General features: G+C 36.2%; 2 protein-coding genes across 3 annotated transcripts in view; one reads left to right on the top strand and one right to left on the bottom strand.

Moving 5' to 3' along the window:
- Positions 1–410: 410 nt before the first annotated feature.
- LOC140743599 (uncharacterized) lies at positions 411–8949 on the top strand. Its single transcript, XM_073075016.1, has 9 exons — positions 411–1313; positions 1434–1993; positions 2162–2524; positions 2750–2891; positions 3938–4079; positions 4466–4574; positions 5784–5902; positions 6550–6708; positions 8802–8949. Exons 1-8 carry the CDS (start codon positions 547–549, stop codon positions 6691–6693), a joined length of 2346 nt encoding a protein of 781 aa, XP_072931117.1. The 5' UTR covers positions 411–546; the 3' UTR covers positions 6694–6708; positions 8802–8949.
- Positions 7310–20557, bottom strand: part of RpS19a (Ribosomal protein S19a) — a 51185-nt gene continuing 37937 nt past the window's right edge. For both annotated transcript variants that reach the window (XM_073075006.1, XM_073074990.1), the window contains 16 exons: positions 20327–20542; positions 19741–20068; positions 17840–18063; positions 17049–17207; positions 16572–16738; positions 16070–16185; positions 15458–15684; positions 14864–15101; positions 14190–14462; positions 13647–13782; positions 12941–13046; positions 12044–12169; positions 11383–11534; positions 10677–10888; positions 9710–9895; positions 7310–8865 (listed from right to left, as the gene is read on the bottom strand). In XM_073075006.1, coding sequence (XP_072931107.1) covers positions 8804–8865; positions 9710–9895; positions 10677–10888; positions 11383–11534; positions 12044–12169; positions 12941–13046; positions 13647–13782; positions 14190–14462; positions 14864–15101; positions 15458–15684; positions 16070–16185; positions 16572–16738; positions 17049–17207; positions 17840–18063; positions 19741–20068; positions 20327–20542 — 2928 coding nt within the window. In that variant the 3' untranslated portion in view covers positions 7310–8803. The remainder of the gene's footprint in view (positions 8866–9709; positions 9896–10676; positions 10889–11382; positions 11535–12043; positions 12170–12940; positions 13047–13646; positions 13783–14189; positions 14463–14863; positions 15102–15457; positions 15685–16069; positions 16186–16571; positions 16739–17048; positions 17208–17839; positions 18064–19740; positions 20069–20326; positions 20543–20557) is intronic.

Here is a 20557-nt window from a genome sequence, read left to right as displayed (position 1 = left end):
TCATATATGAGTAATTTCCAACAGATAAACGCAGGGTAATCTATACTTTATTAAATTACTTAATTAGATGGGTACGATCGTGTACAAAACTATTTTCAACATGAAATGGAATAATAATATTTATTTCACGTTCATACATATATCTAACATCACACATCTAAGTAATGTATGTATAAAAATTCAAAATTTAATTTTACAAATATTATTTCGTGTAATACGATTGACAGTACAGTCACAAGCAATATACTTCAATGTGAAGTGTGCTGTTTATTATTAACAAGTTAAACATAAATCTCGATTAAGTACTTATATACTTGTTCGTTTTAAGAAAATTAATATAAATTTAAATACAATGATAATTCCATTTTCAATAGTACTGTACTTATCTGAACACAAACAAAAACAGGTCAGTTGTCAGTGATTGACCGCAAATTGTTCGTCACAGAGCGTGCGCGAGAACTGCGCTCGAATCGCAAATCGTCATAATTGTCGCGAATAATAAGCACACGCATTGCACTCAAATTATTGAAAATCACTCGATAATTGATGCTTCCGATGCAACTTCCTGCGCTTTTCTATATCAAATTCACTCATCCTATAAAATATTCACTCAGTGTGCAGTTTCTCTTGAAAACGGTCGCATTCACAATGTTGCCACCTCTCTCAGTATTGTTTATAGTGATTAGTGTAGTGTCCTGTCAAATCGATGGCGAATTTTGGTGGCTGAAGAATGATATGACAAAATTTAGACATGGAAGAGTATCTCCTCCTAAATTTGATGATGTGAACGAATTGGATACTGATGAAACCGCTAAAATAACTTTCAAAGACACGGATTTATCTTCCAATAAAGAAGTACATTCAAACATGAATATAAATGGAAAATCTGAAAATATCGACGAGGCAGCAAGTGTGATACATTTTCGAGATGAAACAGAATTAGCTAAGCCCTTAATTGAAATTGAAAATATTAATTTTGATACATTGAATGCACTATTGGAAAATCTAACCAAAAATATTGATCATGAAAAAGATAACGAATCTCACAAAGATAAAGATGAATTTCAATTTATCTTCCCTAGTGAAAATAATGCACTTTGGAAAGTTACTGAAAATTTGAATAAAGAAACAACAACGTTTCCTTCACAAAGTAAGACAGACGATTTAAGTAAAATAAATAATATTGATAAAATATCACACAATAATATAGTATCAGAAGATAAGGATGACCTGCAACCGGAAAGCATATGTTCATTTATTGAAAAATCAGAATGTATTCGTAATGAAGGAACGTTACATACGCCACGGTTAAAGTAAGTTTTATCTTTTTGTAAAAAGCGAATATAACCTTCACATTTTGATACTGAAAAAATCAAATAACAGTTATATGTTATTTAAATCTGTATCACTTATCTATAAATATTTTTTTCTAGATTAGAAAAACACATGAATGTGCCAAATCAAGAAATAATCTGCTGTATTCTTCCAATAACAAAAGCTTCAATCTCAAAAATAGTATTTCCTGACAATGACTTGCTTACTAAGCGATTTAAGAGATCTTCTACAGACGATGTTAGTGCCGCTTTAAAGCAAAGAAATACTTTGATGAGTCGGAAATATACTCTAGACAACCAGAGGGTAAGGACGACCACTCCAGCAATTCGCAGAAAAGCAACCCAAAAGGTTGTAAATTCAGATGAATATTCAGTAGACCCATACTGGAATATTAAAAACTCAAATATAAGGAATCCTGATGTACCTATTTACCAAGATCCAGATTCAGCATATGACTATGGAAGTCATAGTTTTGGTGATGATTATACAGTAGAGCTACCCAAACCTGGTCTGATAGGACTATACTCTGACCACAGACAAACGCAAACTACTTGGAATCACAATAAACATAAAGTATTTTCTTATGGTCCTTTAGACAGTGTTGAAGAAGAATTTGAAACACCGTTTGGTTATGGTTCAAGTATTGATCCCAGACTAGGTACGTATTTTGTAAATCTAAAAAAATATTTATAAGCTGTAGGCAGTATCGTGTAAAATACAATAATTACAAATATATGAGACACAACTAATATTATAATATATTATACTTATTTGAGATCCTTTTAAATTTCCTTCTTTGTAATGTGAAATATCATATTTTTTTCAGATCATCGTTCAACATCAAAGCCTAATAGACGCAAACCTTCCAAACTTACCGCAACCTTATCCAAAGATCCTATGCATAGCTCACAAAGCCAAACAATTAATTTTCATTCGAATCCAGATTTCCAAATTATGCAAGGTTTTAAACTTTTGAACTTAATGCGGCAAAAGAATCGGGTTGTACGTAAAACCCCGGCTAATGATGAAGAGTGTGATAATAATGGAGTGAAAATAAAAGAAAAGCCATCAAAATACACAAATTATGCTGTCGATGACTACGACGAAAGATTGTATGAGACCAATTTAAAACTAAGACTATTTAATGAATGTGGCATACCACAAGTACCTATTGAAGATTGTGAAAATGGTACTTATTTTACATTATTCAATAACTTATGAATATAAAATAAATTCTTCTACTTATTAAAAAATGAAATATTTTTTGAACTGGTAACTCCACTTAATTTTGTGTTATTTTATCTCTTACGAACGCTCGGACTTTATTAAGAATTACAATACAATAATAGGTACATTATGGTCTAAGATATTCAAAGTGTTAAAGTTAAAAGATTACTTATTTATTATGTTTCAGGGCATGAACAAGGAATAGTACAGAATGGGGCACATCCGTGGATCGTACTGGTAATAGCCACAAACAGCGAACAAAACTTACTATGTTACGGTACTCTCGTACACGCACGGGTTGCTGTCACCGCTGCGGAATGTGTTGACGGGTTCGCATTTCCTTTGTATCAGATTTCAATGAATACAGACCGTAATTTATTTTTTTAATTATTCATTTGTTTTGCAATCCAACAGTTACAATTTGTTACATATAATATGGCCAAAAATGGATTACACTAAATAATAACTATTAGAAATTAAAATTACAAGTAGGTACAATAATAGTAATAATTACTTTTTGTGTATATTTAAATATTTTTAGATTAAAATGACTTCACGACCAATTCGTATCATCATAATATTTACCTAATTTTCTAACTTATACTAACTTAGAACCACAGGACTCATAACCGTACAGTACAAATCCTTATACTGTGTCATAACCGTGCAAACAATGTATAGATACCTCATTATTATCATTACTTTATGACATGTTTTTTTCCAAAGTAGTTTAGGTAGTATCGCAGTATTAAAATATACTGACTACAAAATCTTATCATTAACAAAAACATTTTGTTATTTGGTCATCTTAATTACATACATTATGAGTTTGGCAATCATATAAATAACATCAGAAGCGTACCTTTTTTTTGTTAACGGGGGGGAAACCTTCAAAAGGTACCCGGTGCCGTGAGAGCGAATCAGGGTTATGTGGGACTCTTACCGCACGAAAACCCCCCCCGGTGGCCGTCCTCAGCGCTGCGTAGAGGACTCCGGGATCTCCAACGGAACGCAACCGGAGTCCTCTTGATGCGGTTCCCCGTCGGGCTCCGCCCAGGTGAGCTTTACGCTCACCACACCGTCTGGTGTGCACGACGGTATGCGACCATACATACCGCCGTCCTTCCCGGGGTCGCTGGCTAGGCGGTTCAAGCTGCCATTCTTGCCGTCCGCAACCCCGGAAGCCCCCTTTTAGTCGCCTCTTACGACAAGCAGAGGATACCGTAGCGCTATTCTCGTCCCGGAACAACAGGGACAACCAGAAGCATACCTACCCAATGGACTACCCTACATTACTTAACTAGCTCTACCAGGCAATGCACACTAAAATATACGCAAACTTCAAAATTAGTATTAAAAGTTAACTATCTTTCAGTAAAGCACCTGGAGCAATCAGTATTATTGCAGGAGTTCGTAACCTAGACAAAGCGGTAGAACAATCCCAGCGTCGGATGGCTTCAGTTATACTCCACTCAGAATACACACCTGGTGATCTTGCGCATAATTTAGCACTTTTAGTAAGTTGTGATTATAGCAAATTAGCACGGCAAGTCTCATATTATATTATAACCTGAGAAATTATCTGGACGTGTAACGGTTTTACAACATTTATAATCATAACTATGATAATAATATGACTATATGTTATATACAGCAACAAAGGAAAGCACATTTAGTTAAAATAGTCACCACTTTCAGAGTTATGGAACGATTGCCACTCTAAAAATAGCGTTTTTATGGATTTATTGGTTGCCGCTGGAGCACAGCGGCGACCAATCATTTAATTGATTTATCTGTTTTATTACATTGTCAATTGTTCAGGCATGTTTTTTTTATTTAGTATAGTAAAGAAGTATAAATGTATATAAAAATGAACTTCTAATCTCGTACATTAAAATTTCAGCACTGGAAGCGTCCTTTAATATTAGATGCAACGGTCCAGCCAGCTTGCCTGGCTGAACCGCACTCTGGGGAGAGCTGTTTGTTCGTCGGATGGGGCGGATACGATCAAAGTAAGATTTTTATTTTGAAGTCGTACTGCTACTCTTCTATTATTACAGACACAGTTGTCATCTACTTAGAATATTGCTATTTGACTTAGCAAAACGGAGAATTAACAAACTAAAGTCATAGATTACTAAAGATTACTCACTCCTAACAAAAAAAGGTAACCAGTTTTAACAATTGAAATTGTCACTGTCATCTATTTTCGTGTTTGAAATATATTAAAAAGAAATGTAGTTTTTAGAGCATTTACGAATGAAACGATATTTCTCCGCATTCTGTCGGCATTCTTCCGCGTAAATTACACCATGACAGCCATTAAATGGATGACCATTGTGAGCCATTTAATAGCTCCCTTCAATTATAACGCGATGAGATACATATCTATACTTATCTATGACTAAAGTAGACAGTACCTAAAATAACTCTGATTACTTTGTACTTACTTTTATTTTTCACTTTGGTATAAATACATAAATATTACATAACTATTGTGCGAGATTATTTCACATGCACTAGTAACATAATTGACAAAGGCTATTGAATATCAAATACAATGAACGGCGAATGTTTGCTGACTACACAACAAAATGGGATGCCAGTTACACGTTTAGTTTTTAGGTCATTCATTTATCGGAATCCATTTATTTTTGATCAACTTATGCAATGTTTTTTTGTATAAACAATTTGCAATGTTTATACAAAAACATTGCAAAAGTTTATTAAAACTTATATTGATTAAATGGGCGAATATAATACCTAGCGGGTTTTTTATCAATCAACCTTGGCTTATTAGATAAAGAATGCCACTGCTTGATGAGAAGTCGAGATAAATATAGGTAGGTACCTATATTACAGCATAAACATGCCATCAAAGTAAACAAATAGAACATCACAGAAAATTGAAACATTAGATACCTACTCTGCATTTATTTAACATTGAAATAATGCCAAAATAAACAGTCTACCTATATAGGTATAGTCCGCGCTAAACTACTAGTCCGCTCTGAAGTTGTTGCGAGCAGGTGTAGACATACAATTTGTTATGCGGACTAGCGGACTAGCGGATTTACGCGGTACTCGGACTACTCTTTCTTTACTATGTTATTTGCTTATTTTGGTACTCCATAAAAAAATGATAGCAAAACTTTTCCACTTCAACTAAATACAACTTTAGAGTCGAATTCATGGAAGTACGAGTATAATAAATTTTTCAGAGATGCTCTCGGACTTGCGTTGGCAGCGGGCATCTGTGCTCTCACAGAACTGCAACAAGCGGCTCTCGAAACTCAAAGTGGACGCGCTGTGTGCCGCCGTGGAGGCAACGGGGACGGTTGTAAGTAAAAAGTTATATACTTAAGACAAAGTTTAAAAATCCCGAGTCAGGTCATACGGAGAGCTAACTTCGGATAAACTTTGCCTTACCGACTGACAATGTTGTTAGTAGGAACGTTATATAAAAAGGTGCAGTTTTGCTCGTAAATAAAGTTTTATTTACGGATAGTTATTCGCTATTAGCGGATAAAATTATCCGCTATAATAATAGTTCACTACATTATTAATGCAAATATTTGGAGTGCCTACCAGCGTTTTACTATTACCAATTTGCAATAATTATAAGTGATATTAATAAACCCCACACTTTTATAACCACAGTCGACATTCTAACTACAGAGTAATAAGTCAAATATAGAATTAGCGTAGGTTCACTTTATTGTGAAGTTTACATTGCTTCAGCCTTCAGCCTTTAGAGATTTTTAGGTGTATAGATTTTGATTCCTCGTTACTGTTACATAATATTTAGAAATATTATGTATTTCTTGTGCCTTGGATTGTAACATGATCCTCCGGCATATGAAGCTCAATTATTGCGTACCAGTTACTGCGAAACACCTGCTCAATATTTAATAGTAATATTTGTTTCAACAACTCTTATGCAAAATATTAAGTAACTAAGCGGAAGCATTTTTAATAAAATTTCAGACCGGCTTAGGTGGTCCACTTCTGTGCAAAAGAAATGGTCGCTGGTCAGCTGTAGGAGTTGCCGTATGGCGCGACGATGTCGTTATCTTACTGCCTCCACAGGAATGGGTTATAAGAAACATGGCAACCTTGCGGATTCAATAGAATTGAACTTCTTAGGTAAGTGCTTCTTTTATTTTTAAAATAAAGATCAGATTTTTATTTTGAAAGTACATTTATAAGATACAATGGCTTTTACTATGCTTTTATTTAAATCCTAACAAAACGTAATTCGACTGAAATAGCTACTATTTAATGCTATATAAACGTTCCAAGAATAATTTGATTCGCTAACTCTGTATTAATAAATTAATCATCCTACTATACTACCTACTATACTATCCTATACTATTATTGAGCACAGATCTCCTTCCAGAATAGAACTGGTTTCCATAACGAAGCCGCAAAGCTATGCGGAGACCAGGGGCATGACAAAGTTATTTCCACCAATGTGTAGCGGCTGTATCTGGCTAGAGCGAAGCGGGTGTATACTGCCCACTGTTGCAAACTCCAAAAAATCCGGGATTCTAGTATATATTAAAAATTCTCCCCCTCCGGCTTGATAGGCACCAGAATTAGGCAGAGAAATGTGAAATCGTTGTCTTTTTTATCTTCGCTCCGCTTGTCTCCAATTTATCCAGAGGGATAAATCGATTTTTAAAATGTACGCAATAGTTGTACATCTAAGAATATCTTTGTGAGGATTAAAATAAAACACGAATCGCTCTTCGTAAATTATTTATTTGAATTTCATAATTTTATATCTTCTTATTTACTTAGCCTCCTTGTGAATCAATTAAATAAATCTTTGCCACATTCTTTACAAAACTCTCCTTTTTACGGAGCCCGTATATAATTACTTCACAATAGGCCATCTAACAATTTAATATAACACAGAACTACAAATTTTTATATAGGAACTAAATAATTAGCTACTCAAGATTATATTGGGAATGTCGAGATCTACTACGTGAAACATTGATTACATTATAACAGTTCAACACAGTTACAACAAATATTACATACATTGTACTATTAAATAACTTCTTTGGTGTCGAACTTACATTTGAATGAGATTAATTATGAACGAACATAATTATATCTATTCTAAAAAAATACATGAAATGGCAATAGAAAAATTAAATGTCTTTACTTTCATAATTAACAAGTCTTACAATTACAGCCCGTTTATTAAACATTTCACTTATACTTTTTAAAAGATAAAAAGAAACCCTAAAATTATCTTTAAATTTTTATGACTTATAATATTATCCGATTTTTATTATTTTTAGGCCAAATCAACCCGCCAATGGCCATTATTTTTTTTAGAAATACTTTTAAATAGATAATGCAATTAAACAAATTAACTCCAGGAATAACGAATAACCAAAATTTCAAAACTCATTCCGGAACAACGCGAAAAATGATTTTTTTGCCCATCATTGCGGGGATACTATTTGATCATCATTGTGTTGTCGGAATTTTTCAAAATAAAGTGAAATGCTTTTAATAATTTACGTACTTAAACTAAAAATCTAATAGTACGGTTTGTTGGACAAACGCTGCTAAAACACAACCCGACCGACTCACTGAGTGTGGACAGAAATGCATACATTTTCTTGCGTTTGATTTTACTCGTATAGAAATTATCTATAATACTGAGAAAAATATTTTAAAATTAAAATATACATAGACACCAAGATGTATTCATAAGAGAGAAACTTGAGACAAAAATTATCTGCAAGTCGAGGTAAATAGTTAAGACTAAAAAAGCTAAAGAAATAAATTCCCAGTACATAGAATAATTGCATTTATCGAACAAACTGTACGACCCTCCGTTAACATAATAATACTCTGAGCATTTGTAACTAAACAACTAGAACGCAAAACGATACTGTAATTCGTTGAAACACCTACATTATACTTTTAATTATTTCCATCAATTTAACTATTTTTAAATACTTTCAAAAAGTATTGTCATCGACAACCACGACATACAAATTAAAATACGCGAATACGAAAAACTTAATAAGAATAATTCGCTAAAGGGCGATATAAACAAAATAAATACGAAAATACTAGGTTATGACAAGATCACGGTTAAATCACATGTTGCTGGTTACACGATGCACGTCGCTGAATGCACGTCACATGTTACAGTAACATTTCACATGTTACAATAACATGTCACATGTTGCAATTACATGTTACAGGTTTACGCGATCACAAGCGGCTCGTCGTCGGAGAACCCTTGAATCGGCGGCACATCGTCGTCATCTGTAAAAATAAATTAGTATTATGATAAACTGAAAGTAAACGATATTATTTATATTTTTATTAAATTTATAGCAAAGCTTAAAATGATCTTTTAATGAAAAATAATTCAATTCTTGAATTATATATTATTATTTTATTTTATAATATTAAATATATAAATATTTTTTTAGTGAATTTTTCAAGAGGGCCTCGATGGCGAAATCTGAAATTATGTGGATTAGCGAAAAGTGTTGAAAGAGGTCACGAGGCCAATTTTGATGAACATTAAAACTGCATCATTAGTTTTGATTTCTATCAACCTTACCTGTAATAGTACAACAAAATTACTTTATGCAACAAAATCCTTATAAATACTGTTTTCCTTTTATTGTGATTACTTTTGTCACAATTTCTTAGCTTTTGGTTTCTTCTCAATTTTCGTAAAATTCAACAGTAACCTGTCTGTTTTGCCTTACTTATGTGACTTCAACACTTCACCGCACTGTGATCGATGGCTTCTTATCTCTGTCACCCTCGTACAGAGATATAGTCCGCGCCAAACTTCTAGTCCGTTCTGAAGTTTTTGCGTGCATGTTTAATTAGCGTAACTCCGGAGTACTACGGAGTATATCCGTAACGTAAGGGCACACTAACGCAGCTATGTACCTGTGGGCGAGAACGGGCAGCGGAAGGTGCCGGGGGAGTCCGGCGCTGTCTTCGTCCCGCTAATATCTACAATTTGCTGGAGATACGCGACTCGTTTCTATTTTCGGAGCGGACTTGCAATTTGACGCGGACTATACAGAGGTACGAGGGAGTCACAGACAATATTACGGCCGCGTACGACAGCAGCGTGGTGTCTCACCGTGGTCGAGCGTGGCCTGTCCGCGGCGGCTGTCGTAGCGCGGCGTGTGCAGCAGGCGCGCGCGCGCCAGGCGGCGCTTGACGGCCGCGTGCAGCAGCGCCGCGCCCAGCGCCGCCGCGCCCAGCAGCGCCGCGCCGCCGCCCCACCACAGCGCCTCCGACGACTGCGTGCTCTCCGCCGTTAGCTCTGCAACGGACAACAGTTTTATAGATAACCTCAACAATATCAATCAAATACGGGTCTTTGAATCGGTAAAAGTTCAATCCTCTGAACAAAAACTCTCATTATTAATAATCAATCTATAATCTAAAATTTAACCAAACCATTGGACCATTTTTACAACCAATTTTTTTTTATATTTTAATCTTTAGTTAGCAAACAAATTAATAGATTACTTTTAATAATGATATCTTGAATATCTAGAACACAATAAAAACTAACAAGAATAGCCCAGATAAGCAGTGACCCACTACAATCACATTCATTAGCAATGTATCATTATAATAAAATTGTACTATATCCAAAACACTATTGTTTAATAAAACATTAGTAACTGCCACAATATATGAAGAATTGAAACATTTGAAACAAAATTGAATCATCTCATTAAAGAATAGCTCACCAGGGTGTGCATTGGAGTCTCCTAATATAAAAGCCATACCGATTCCACTGTCCTCAATTATAGCATTAATTTCACCTAGGCAGTCTGTAAATTCCGGTAAATTGTCGGGACAATCAGTGGGCATATATACAGAGAATATTAACATTGCCTGCTCACGTAAGATACACTTAATGGCACACAGTCTCACACTGATACATTTAATCACCGACACTGCTGTAAAGACACTTTTTCGCCATAGTAACGCTACGCCACCATAAGGGCGTCCTCGCAAGACACCTATACTCGTGTCCACCGCCGATGTGCATTATAACAAGATACAAGCGAACAACTCCCAACAACACTAACCTTTCATAACATCGATAACGTGCACCTCGCTAAGATCGCTGAAGTATCCGTCCTTGCTGACAGCGCGAACGCCCACATACACGGGCCCTACGCCCGACTCGATGGTAGTTAACACTGGCGGTTGGTCCGCGTCTATCACGGTCATTTCCGGGGTGGGATGGATCAGGTCCTCGGGAAATTCGAAGTCCGCTAGTATCACTTGGTATTTAAAGCTGTAATTAAAAAAAAACCGAGTCAGTTACATTCTTTATTCTAAAAAGATGTTTACACTTATAAGCCTCATGCTGGTATTCCCAATGTCGTGGGCGCCATGAATACACACAAAAACGAATACGCAAACACCTAGACCTACACCCAAAATCGAAATCTAAATTGATCATTTAGATGTCTGACTGACCAAAGAAACCAAAATCTAACCCTTTTTCATAAGAAAAGTAAAAATGCTGCAGCACCGGTATTCCCGCTGCCGTGTCCTTTCGCCCAATAAGTCTGACTATGGATCGTCCCTGTATACTAATGTTGAAATAGTCAAACCAAGAGTGGTGGCCGGAATGGTGCCACTGTGCAGGTCGTACCTGCCGACCACAATCCCATGCACCATTCTTATGCAATGTTGTATCTCCCCCTAACTGCTCTCTATACTACAGATACAACTACCGATATTCCGTTAATGTTATGTTAATCGCCAATATAAGTTTTGCCGTACCGGTGTTCATGCTGGTCGAGGTCGGGGTGGTGCCACATGAGCATGAGGTGCCGGCCGGGCGCCATCCACGCGGCCAGCTCGTCCGGCGCCGCCACCGCGCGCCCCACCGCGCTCACGCACCGCCGGGACCCGCTCTCGCCCATCTCGCTCGGCTACGTACATTGTACATGGGTTATTTATACATTGATGATAAAAAATTGTCTTATATAGTGCGGACTTAATGCCAAAAATGAAATGAATGAATTAAATATTAAAGTTGATTGATAAATACTGGTTTTCGCGTCGAAATAATTATCTTGAGATTTTTTAATTCATGTTAAAAGCTTTGCACAGGGCAAGTTACAAATAAAGAAAGGAATATCAATCTGAAATGCTGTGTATTCGTCTATATATATTTTGAGTGCTTCCAGTAGTTAAAATTCGACCACAATAATAGATTCTTCATCCTTTATATTTATATTAATTTATAAGAAATATATTTTTAAGTCCATGTTTTGGTATAGTCCGCGTAAAACTGCTAGTCCAATCTGAATATAGAAATGACTGGCGTCGCCATAGTTTTTTTTTATTTTCTAAGCCTGATTGTCAAAGTTCAAATATACATTATTTGTAATTGAAAATATCTCATAAAATAATAATACAAAATACAAAAAATACTTACATAAACACAGACGTTGTATCGGCCGCCAAGCGGGATGTTTTCTATGACGTGGGACAGAGACACGTTGGTAGTGGCATTCAGTTCGTACCGACTCGTCTTGTTACGAGACTCTTCCGTTATATCCAGCTGTAAAACACACAATAGTTACTAAAAACGAAATATAAGTATCAAACAGACTCAGTAACCAAATCGACCTAAAATAGGATTTTATTGTCATCCAAAAGACTATTGCAGTGCTAGTAACACTTGCGATAAATTGAAAGCTGTATGCTCGGTGGAGGACTGTACGGTTATTGGCTAATAATAATAAAATTATTATGTTGATCCACGGTACGGTACAATACAAATAGGTACACTTAGAAACACTACTTAAAAACCACTAGCACAAACACTAGCTTAGAAAGGCAAATGTAGTCAGAACTAAACATATTTGTAGGCATAACTTTACATGACTTTGACTTATGTAGTATGATTGCATTTGTGTATGTATTGTACATGATTTGAACAGGTAACACTGGCAAGCGCCTATTATAACGGTTTGATTTTGCTTGCATACTAAAAATACTACAAAAATATAATTTACTTCGTTTAAGCAGTAAGGTTACAGTCCATCATCAATTACATATTACATACAATTACAGTCATCATCAAGGAGATAATCTATATATATAAAACTCAAAGGTGACTGACTGACATAGTGATCTATCAACGCACAGCCCAAACCACTGGACGGATCGGTCTGAAATTTGGCATGCAGGTAGATGTTATGACGTAGGCATCCGCTATGAAAGGATTTTGAACAATTCTACCCCCAAGGGGATAAAATAGAGGATAAAAATATTAATTCGTAATGCGAGCGAGGCCGCGGGCAAAAGCTCGTTATATTCATATACTTACTCTGTAAGCAACCGGTTCACGAATAACGTCACAGTTGGCCTTCCAGAAGATTTTTAATTGGGATTTTTCTTCATCGATATTAACGTCGAACTCTCTAACAGGTGCTCTGTTAATGAAAATTATAATTAATTATGAAAATATAATCAAATCGTTTTATCATAAATAGTACTTTCATCAGAACAATAAATTGTTGCTTACATAATTTGAATATTACATTATTTTATAACTACATCTACTAAAGAGTCACACAAATAAATAATCGCCTTTCCCATAATCATTTTCAATATTAACGCGAAAATATAATCAAATTGTTTTATCTTAAGATAGTACTTTCATCAGAACAATAAATTGTTTCTTACATAATTTGAATATTACATTATTTTATAACTACATCTACTAAAGAGGCACACAAATAAGTAATCGCCTTTCCCATAATAATTTTTAATGTTAACGCGATACTACATTTAGAATGTTTTAAAGATTCTCAAGCCATATAACTGGGAATTGAGCTTCAAAAGGAAGCTCTTTCTCATACAATGGACCGGTTTATTTATTTTAATTTATAAAAAGACTTTGTCGCTGGACGAACATATCGTCCCCTAAAACCACAATATAAAACAATCCATCCTACATAAATAATTAATTATATGAACCACTGTAAATATTTCCTTCTTTTACGGAGCGGTTTAAACAAATTTGTACTCACTTGGGATTTTCTCGTGTGATGATCTCTTTATACGGAGCCAGGGGTCCGCCAAGTAGACCAACAGTGAACAAATAAGTCTCGCATGGGAGCAGATGTTCGATCAGCATGCTCGTATTCTTCGTAACTATCTTCGTGTCTATAAAATGATGAAACCAATATATAAAATATGAATGCAAAAATGACTAGTAATATTTATGTTGGAATTCCTCATGGTATATCCGACAGTATCTATGTTACATATATTTCAATTCAAATAAATTGCAGACAAAAAAATATTCATAATTGTGAATATTTTACGAGTCCTATTTTTAACCGACTTCAAAAAAGGAAGAGGTTTCTCAATTCGACCATATATATGCTTTTTTCATAAAAATATTCTAATTGGTGTATAGGTTAACAATAAGGCCAGTATAGTAAAATCCCTCCCCTCCCCTAACAGTTACATGGTGCATGCTACCTACACGACAAACTTAATATAAAAATTCAGTCTCTTAATAATCCACTCAAACTTGTGCCTGCAACTAATCTCATAAAAATACTCACCATTGCTCATTTCACCAGGTTTCATCCTCCACTTCATATTCGTGTAGTGTACTTCATACTTCAACTCCTTGTTCTTGTATCTGTCGCTAGAGGGCGCTGACCATGACAGCTCGACTGACGTGCGCTTCTCCTTCAGCAGCGCCGCTGTCACGTTGAGCGTCTCGTCGGGATAGCCGTCGGTGACAAGTGGAATGGTGAACGGCTCGCCAACTGTCGTGTTCTTGTAGGCCATTATGTCAATGAACAGTTGCACGCCGGGCGGTAGGTTGGTCACTGCAAATATAATACATTATTTATCAGGCGTATTGAAAAAACAATGGATAATTTTCAATTTTACTTTTATTTAATGGGCATCATATTAATTATTAATTATCACTTGCTTAAGACGGTGAAGGAAAACATCGTGAAGAAACCTGCGAAATTTAATTTAAAAAAATCTCAAAGGTATGTGAAATCTACCAATACGCACTTGGCCGGCGCGGTAGACTATGGCTTAATCCTTCTCATTCTGAGAGGAGATCCCTGACCAACAGTGGGACAATAATGGGTTGATGTATCCCTCAACCTGTAGGTATCCCTCCAGCACGATGATCCTTTGCCAGTGCAGCGTGGCGGTGCCGTTGGCCGCGCGCGACACGTCACACGTCACTGCGTCAGTTAATGATAGTACTCACGCGTAACGTTGTTATGCTTGGTGGTAACAGCATCCCGCTTGGCATACTGCGGGGGTAGTCGTATCTGCAGCCGGTAGCCCTCCACCCCGCGGATCTTGTGCCAGTGCAGTGTGGCCGAGCCGTTGGCCGCGCGGGACACGCTCACGTTAACCAGCTCGTCCACGTCGCCGAGGTCGTCGAACGTTATCTTCTGCACTTCGGACGAGTTCGACGTGTACGCGTTGTTCGTTGCTGTTACCTGTTCGTGAAAGAAACATGACTAATGAAATTTCTGTAAACAAATAGATGTCGTGATTGTCCGAAACAACAAATGGGACGTACTGAAGTGAGTAAGTTAGGTTAGGATAGGTTAGGTTGGACGTTTATGGCTTGTTCATCGCTGTTACCTATTAACATAACAAAATGCATGCAATTAGATAACACATAATAAAATAATTTTACATTTCGACTTAGAAAAAAAATAATTCTTAAACAGATTTAAACACAGTGAGTACATGAATAATTCTAATTGGTTATTTCTTCTCCAACAAAAATATGCTCCACAAAAATATATCAAAATTAAACAATAAAAATGACATAAAGAGTAGTACTCACCCAGAAGGAGTAACTCGTGTTCGGCGTGAACATAGCATTAACGACCGAACTGACGACAGACTTGGAGTCAGTTGCGGGCACCACCTTCTCGATGGGGGGCAAGGGGGGTGTGTAGTGTATGGTGTAGTACTGGATGACGCCCTGGGGGTCCGCAGGCGGGTCCCACAACACACTCACACGGCTGCCGATCATCTGACGGATGGTTAATCGCTGCGGTGGTGATGGCACTGAAAAATATTTTTTTTAGTACATACATTGATTAATTAATTTGATTTATCAGCAACCCATTATCGTCGAGTTTCTTAACCACTAGGCTATCACTGCTTTATTTAATATTATTAATTATTATATTATTAATTTGATTACAGTAACGAATTTAATACAAAAAAATGTATTCCAGTTTGAGATCGATTGCAAATATTTTGAAACTAAAAAAGCACCTAGAGAGGTAGACGCAACAGTGGAACACGTAAAATCAAAATTATAAACAAAAACTTAAATAAACTTTATTTTGATATAAGAATACTTAATCTAAAAGTTTATATAAACAAGACTACTATTCCTACTAAAATTGTTTATAATAAAAATAATTAACGTTTTCAATATGCATACCTCCTTCTCCCGTAGTGGTATTGACATACTTCATAGACTGGTACGTTTCGTTTGACTTGCTATCACGAACATAGAACGTGACGTTGTAATTCGTAAATGGCTCCAAATTGGTGAATCTAAAAAATGTATATTACATAACTATAATGTAAAGGAAAACATTTTAAGTTTTTTTAATGATTCTTACGAAGCTTATAGTAACAGTAACAATATAAAGCGCATGTGCACCTATGTGCGCGAGTAAGAAGTTTGTACGGTCGTTGACGTTGATATAATTAATTTCTTTTTAAAACCTTTAACATCTCACAACTATCAAAAGGTGTCCCCGATAATTGGTAAAGAAACAAAAAAAAATATAACAAAACTTATTGGTACATATTAACACCATAGCATTGTCTGTAAAACTTACTACGGAAAGTTTAGTAACGAACTTCATGGTGTCGCTTTTAGTTGTCGGTGTTGTAGAATTATTTTTGTTTCAAAATTATAGGAGTAATTCAATTACCTATAAACGCTATCATTGGTCCATGTCATGTTCTTCCACTTGCCGTCGCTAACTTTGGAGATGGACGGCAGGAAGTTATACACGACAAAGCTTTGGAACGCCATCCAGTACGAGATTAGGAAGCTGGTCGAGTTTATAGAAGCTTGGTCTACGCCAATACCTAGGAACTGTGAAAGAAAAATGTAAAATATAGTAAAACTTTAGATGTAGTATCCAAACATATTACCCATATTAGATAATATTGCTTCGTAAAGATACGTCTATAAAAACGCCACAATAATGGGAGGCATATAAAAAATTCGTGACAAATTATTCCAAATGTCTAAAATGTATGTCGTTATATTTCAATGAAGAAAGGCCTGGAATTCCTTTAAAAATATTTTAAGTTACGCTTTCTTTATATTAACCGCTAGACATCGTTTTTTTTGTAAGCGATTTATAAAAATATTGAATTTTATTTCATCAAGGACTACAAACCTGATACGCTTGCGTTTTTTTAGTACCACTGGTGCAGTTGGCTTCATCGGTACCATCGTAGCAATCCTGTCTCCCGTCGCACACCTTCCGCTGGTAGAGACACACGGTCTTGTCGCATAAGAAGTAGCGCCCGTCCGGACACACAGTCGGCGGCCGCGTCTGACCAATAAAAAAATTAAATTACAAAATGAAATTTTCACAAGCGACAAAAGAGCAAAGACTATCATCTATACTAGCAAGATGTATGAAACCATGGGGGGTGTTAGGTATTCTTAAAATGTATTTGTATGACAATCACTCACTATGTTCTTTATTTGAAAACTAGCTGACCCGGCAAACTTTGTACCGCCTCAAAATCTATTTATTAAATATATTTCATATAAAATATAGCCTATGTTACTCGTGGATAACGTAGCTTTCGAATGGTGAAAGAATTTTTAAAATCGGTCCAGTAGTTTTTGAGCCTATTCATTACAATCAAACAAATAAACAGTTTTCCTCTTTATAATATTAGTATAGAAGTATAGATTTAATGGACAGCATGATTGTAAGTTGTATGGTACTTTTATATTATAAAAAATAAATAACTGTATGTGTGTAAAATAAATAATTATGTAATAATAATTTGCGAGTATGATTTGGTGTCCAGTCTGCCACACTGGTTGATTGTTCCTTTACTCAAGACACATATATTGAGCGTCATCCGCGCACGGCGTGCTTTCCGCGTCGCACGGCCCCAACCGTCGTGTCGCCTGTCTCCCGCCGCACCGCGCGCACACTCGCACACTCACCACGTGGCAGCGCAGCTCGTCGCTGTGGTCCGCGCAGTCGGGCGCGCCGTCGCACAGCTGGTCGGGGCGCACGCAGCCGCGGCCGTCCGCGCACGGCGTGCTGTCCGCGTCGCACGGCGGCACCGTGACGTCATCCCGCTCGCGCCGCGCGCAGCTGCTCTCGTCCGCGCCGTTCGGACAGTCCGTCGCCGTGTCGCACACCCACGACAGGGGTATGCACACGCCTGTTTAATAATTTTATTATTAAATTTCAAACCGATTTGGTTATTATTTAATTTATACGAATTTTATTATTTTGTTTATTGTATTATGTATTTTTAGTTTTTTTTTCTGTGTGAACATGAGGTTGATTAGTGCTTCGTTACACCGCGAATAAAAAAGTTCATTTAAACAAATCTTTCTCATAAGTAAGTCATTTCACTTGTGATTTGTTTTATCACTGAAAATGCAGTAACTGCATAATAAAATGTAGTAAATGCAGTAATAAATAAATATTCCTACTCGATCCGTTCAAAACAATGAACAACGCAGGCTTACATAACATCTCACAGAGATGATGCAAGCATTCCATTTCTATAGTAGCCTGGGAAGTGTTAACACAGTGATATCAATTTTGACCTCTGCCATTTGTTATCTACATATTATAAGCATTGTTAGTTATTATGAAATTTTAGACACATCAGGTTCTTTTTTATACTTATGTGTGTAGAAATAAGTTACACATGTTAAAAACATACATACATGCCTTTGATTTTTCTATGAGAAACGTTCTTAAAGAAGTATAAATGCTACCAATCCGCACAAAATTTCAAGCTGAATAGGGGCAACCTGTGCCCAAATTAAATTATTGGGCAAAATATAAGATACTTGAAACAAACTGTGTCATTAACCTTTAACCTTGGCAAGTTTTAGTTAACCAATTCTTATCCAATCTTTTTAAAGAATACTTATGAAAATAAGTTTTAGACTCGAGCATTAATGACAAGACATGTTATTATAACAAAATGATAAGGAACTTAAATAAGAAGGATGAAAAGAAAAAACGATATAATTTTATATTTTTTTATATAAAATTATAAAATAATAGGAAAAATAATAAGTAGGTAAATAGTAATAGATAAGGTGTAAAATACACCAAGACTATGAAGAGAATGAAAAGAAAACATATATAAGAAAAAAGAAAACACAGACTGTTTTATTTTATCATAATCATTATACTTTACCTTATATACATCCTACCTAATATGGCACTTACAAAGGTCAAATCTAAAATTAGTTTACTTTATAAGGATATACCATTTTTACACACATTCCATTATAATTATGTTTTAAGCTTTTTATTTACTCTTATCAATTCTAGCTACATATGAAATCAGATCTTGCATTTTGGTTACATTTTGTTATACAAATTTCACATATTTTAAAGTAATGACGCAAACAAATAATGGCATTTTGAAGTCCTATTGCTTGTAAATTCAAATAAACACGTGTTATCTGGAAGCACGGCGGTGCCCCGCCAAGTCGAGCAAAAAAGCGACACGGCCGTACCATTCTTTTCTCGAAGCAGTTCGGTCCATTTTTGAACCCCCTTTTAACCACGTTACAGATTATTCCTTACCAGGATAACAAATGAACAATTTTTTGCCACTGTTCTGCCTCGTTGCGTCGTGTTCTGGACTGATAATGGACCTATTTTATTAAAATTCAAATGATCACAAATAACATTACTCCCTGGGAAAATATTTAGCCTAATTCTTTTCACACCTCTGTCTCGTTGTATCGTACTTTAGACTGACAGCGGATCTGTGATATCTAATATACCTACTCTACTTATGCCATATAAATTAACAGGAAAGTTAAAAAAAAATAATTTCAAAACGGACATCAATCACATATCTCACCGGGTGAACACGTGAACTGATTCTTGCCACACTTCTGCCTCGTCGCGTCGTGTTCAGGACTAACAGCTGCCGCATCTGGTACAACAAGCCCGCACGCCACTTCATCCGAATGATCCCCACAGTCGTTGATACCGTCGCACCGCCACCAATACGGCAGGCAGTTGCCGTTCTTGCACTTGAACATCCAATCCAAGCATCCAGTTGAAGTGTTGGTAGGGAACTCCGGTCGGTCGGTTGGACGAGGTATCACTTTCGAGTGGCCGGTCGTGGGGCAATTCTTCTCGTCAGATGGTTCCTCTTCGCCGCAATCGTTTTCTCCGTCGCATACCTAAGACGCATTTTAATAGTACATTTTACAACAGTAAAAAAGCAGTAAAGTTATCATAAAATGGACACCAAGCAAATTATAACATTTTTTTATATCGATTTTTTTAAAAATAATATAAAAACTGTGCTCTTTTAAATAAAGTTTATTTAGACATTATTAATGTAGCGCACTTGGCTGTAAAACCGTGTACTAATTCGTACACAGAAAATTCATCGACATCAATAAAAAAGTAATAATTTTTTTTTAAAGAATACTTACCCATGATTGGTAGATACATTTGCCGCTAGGACACCTGAACATGTACGGGGTACAGGTGGACGCCCTGCATCTTTCAGCTTTCTCGTCCGCACCGTCAGGGCAATCTCTCTCTCCGTCGCACACCCACGAGTTAGGTATGCAGAGGGCGTTGGTGTCGTTGCTACATACGAACACGTCACCGACGCAACTCTGTTCCAACGGGCGTTTTGGTGGCAGCTACAAATTCAAATA

Source organism: Epargyreus clarus, unplaced genomic scaffold (genome assembly GCF_041222505.1).
Source record: "Epargyreus clarus isolate Ecla_fem2 unplaced genomic scaffold, WU_Ecla_fem_2.2 ptg000001l, whole genome shotgun sequence".
NCBI classification, from domain to species: Eukaryota; Metazoa; Arthropoda; class Insecta; order Lepidoptera; family Hesperiidae; genus Epargyreus; species Epargyreus clarus.
The sequence above is the reverse complement of the archived record's forward strand: the minus strand, read 5'-3'. Positions and strand labels throughout refer to the sequence as shown.

Excerpts from the sequence above, each read along its gene's own strand:
- LOC140743599 (XM_073075016.1), top strand. The coding sequence starts at position 547 with ATGCTTCCGATGCAACTTCCTGCGCTTTTCTATATCAAATTCACTCAT. Across the intron at positions 1,994-2,161 it reads AAGTATTGATCCCAGACTAG|ATCATCGTTCAACATCAAAG; the intron begins GTACGTATTTTG and ends TATTTTTTTCAG. Across the intron at positions 2,525-2,749 it reads TATTGAAGATTGTGAAAATG|GGCATGAACAAGGAATAGTA; the intron begins GTACTTATTTTA and ends ATTATGTTTCAG.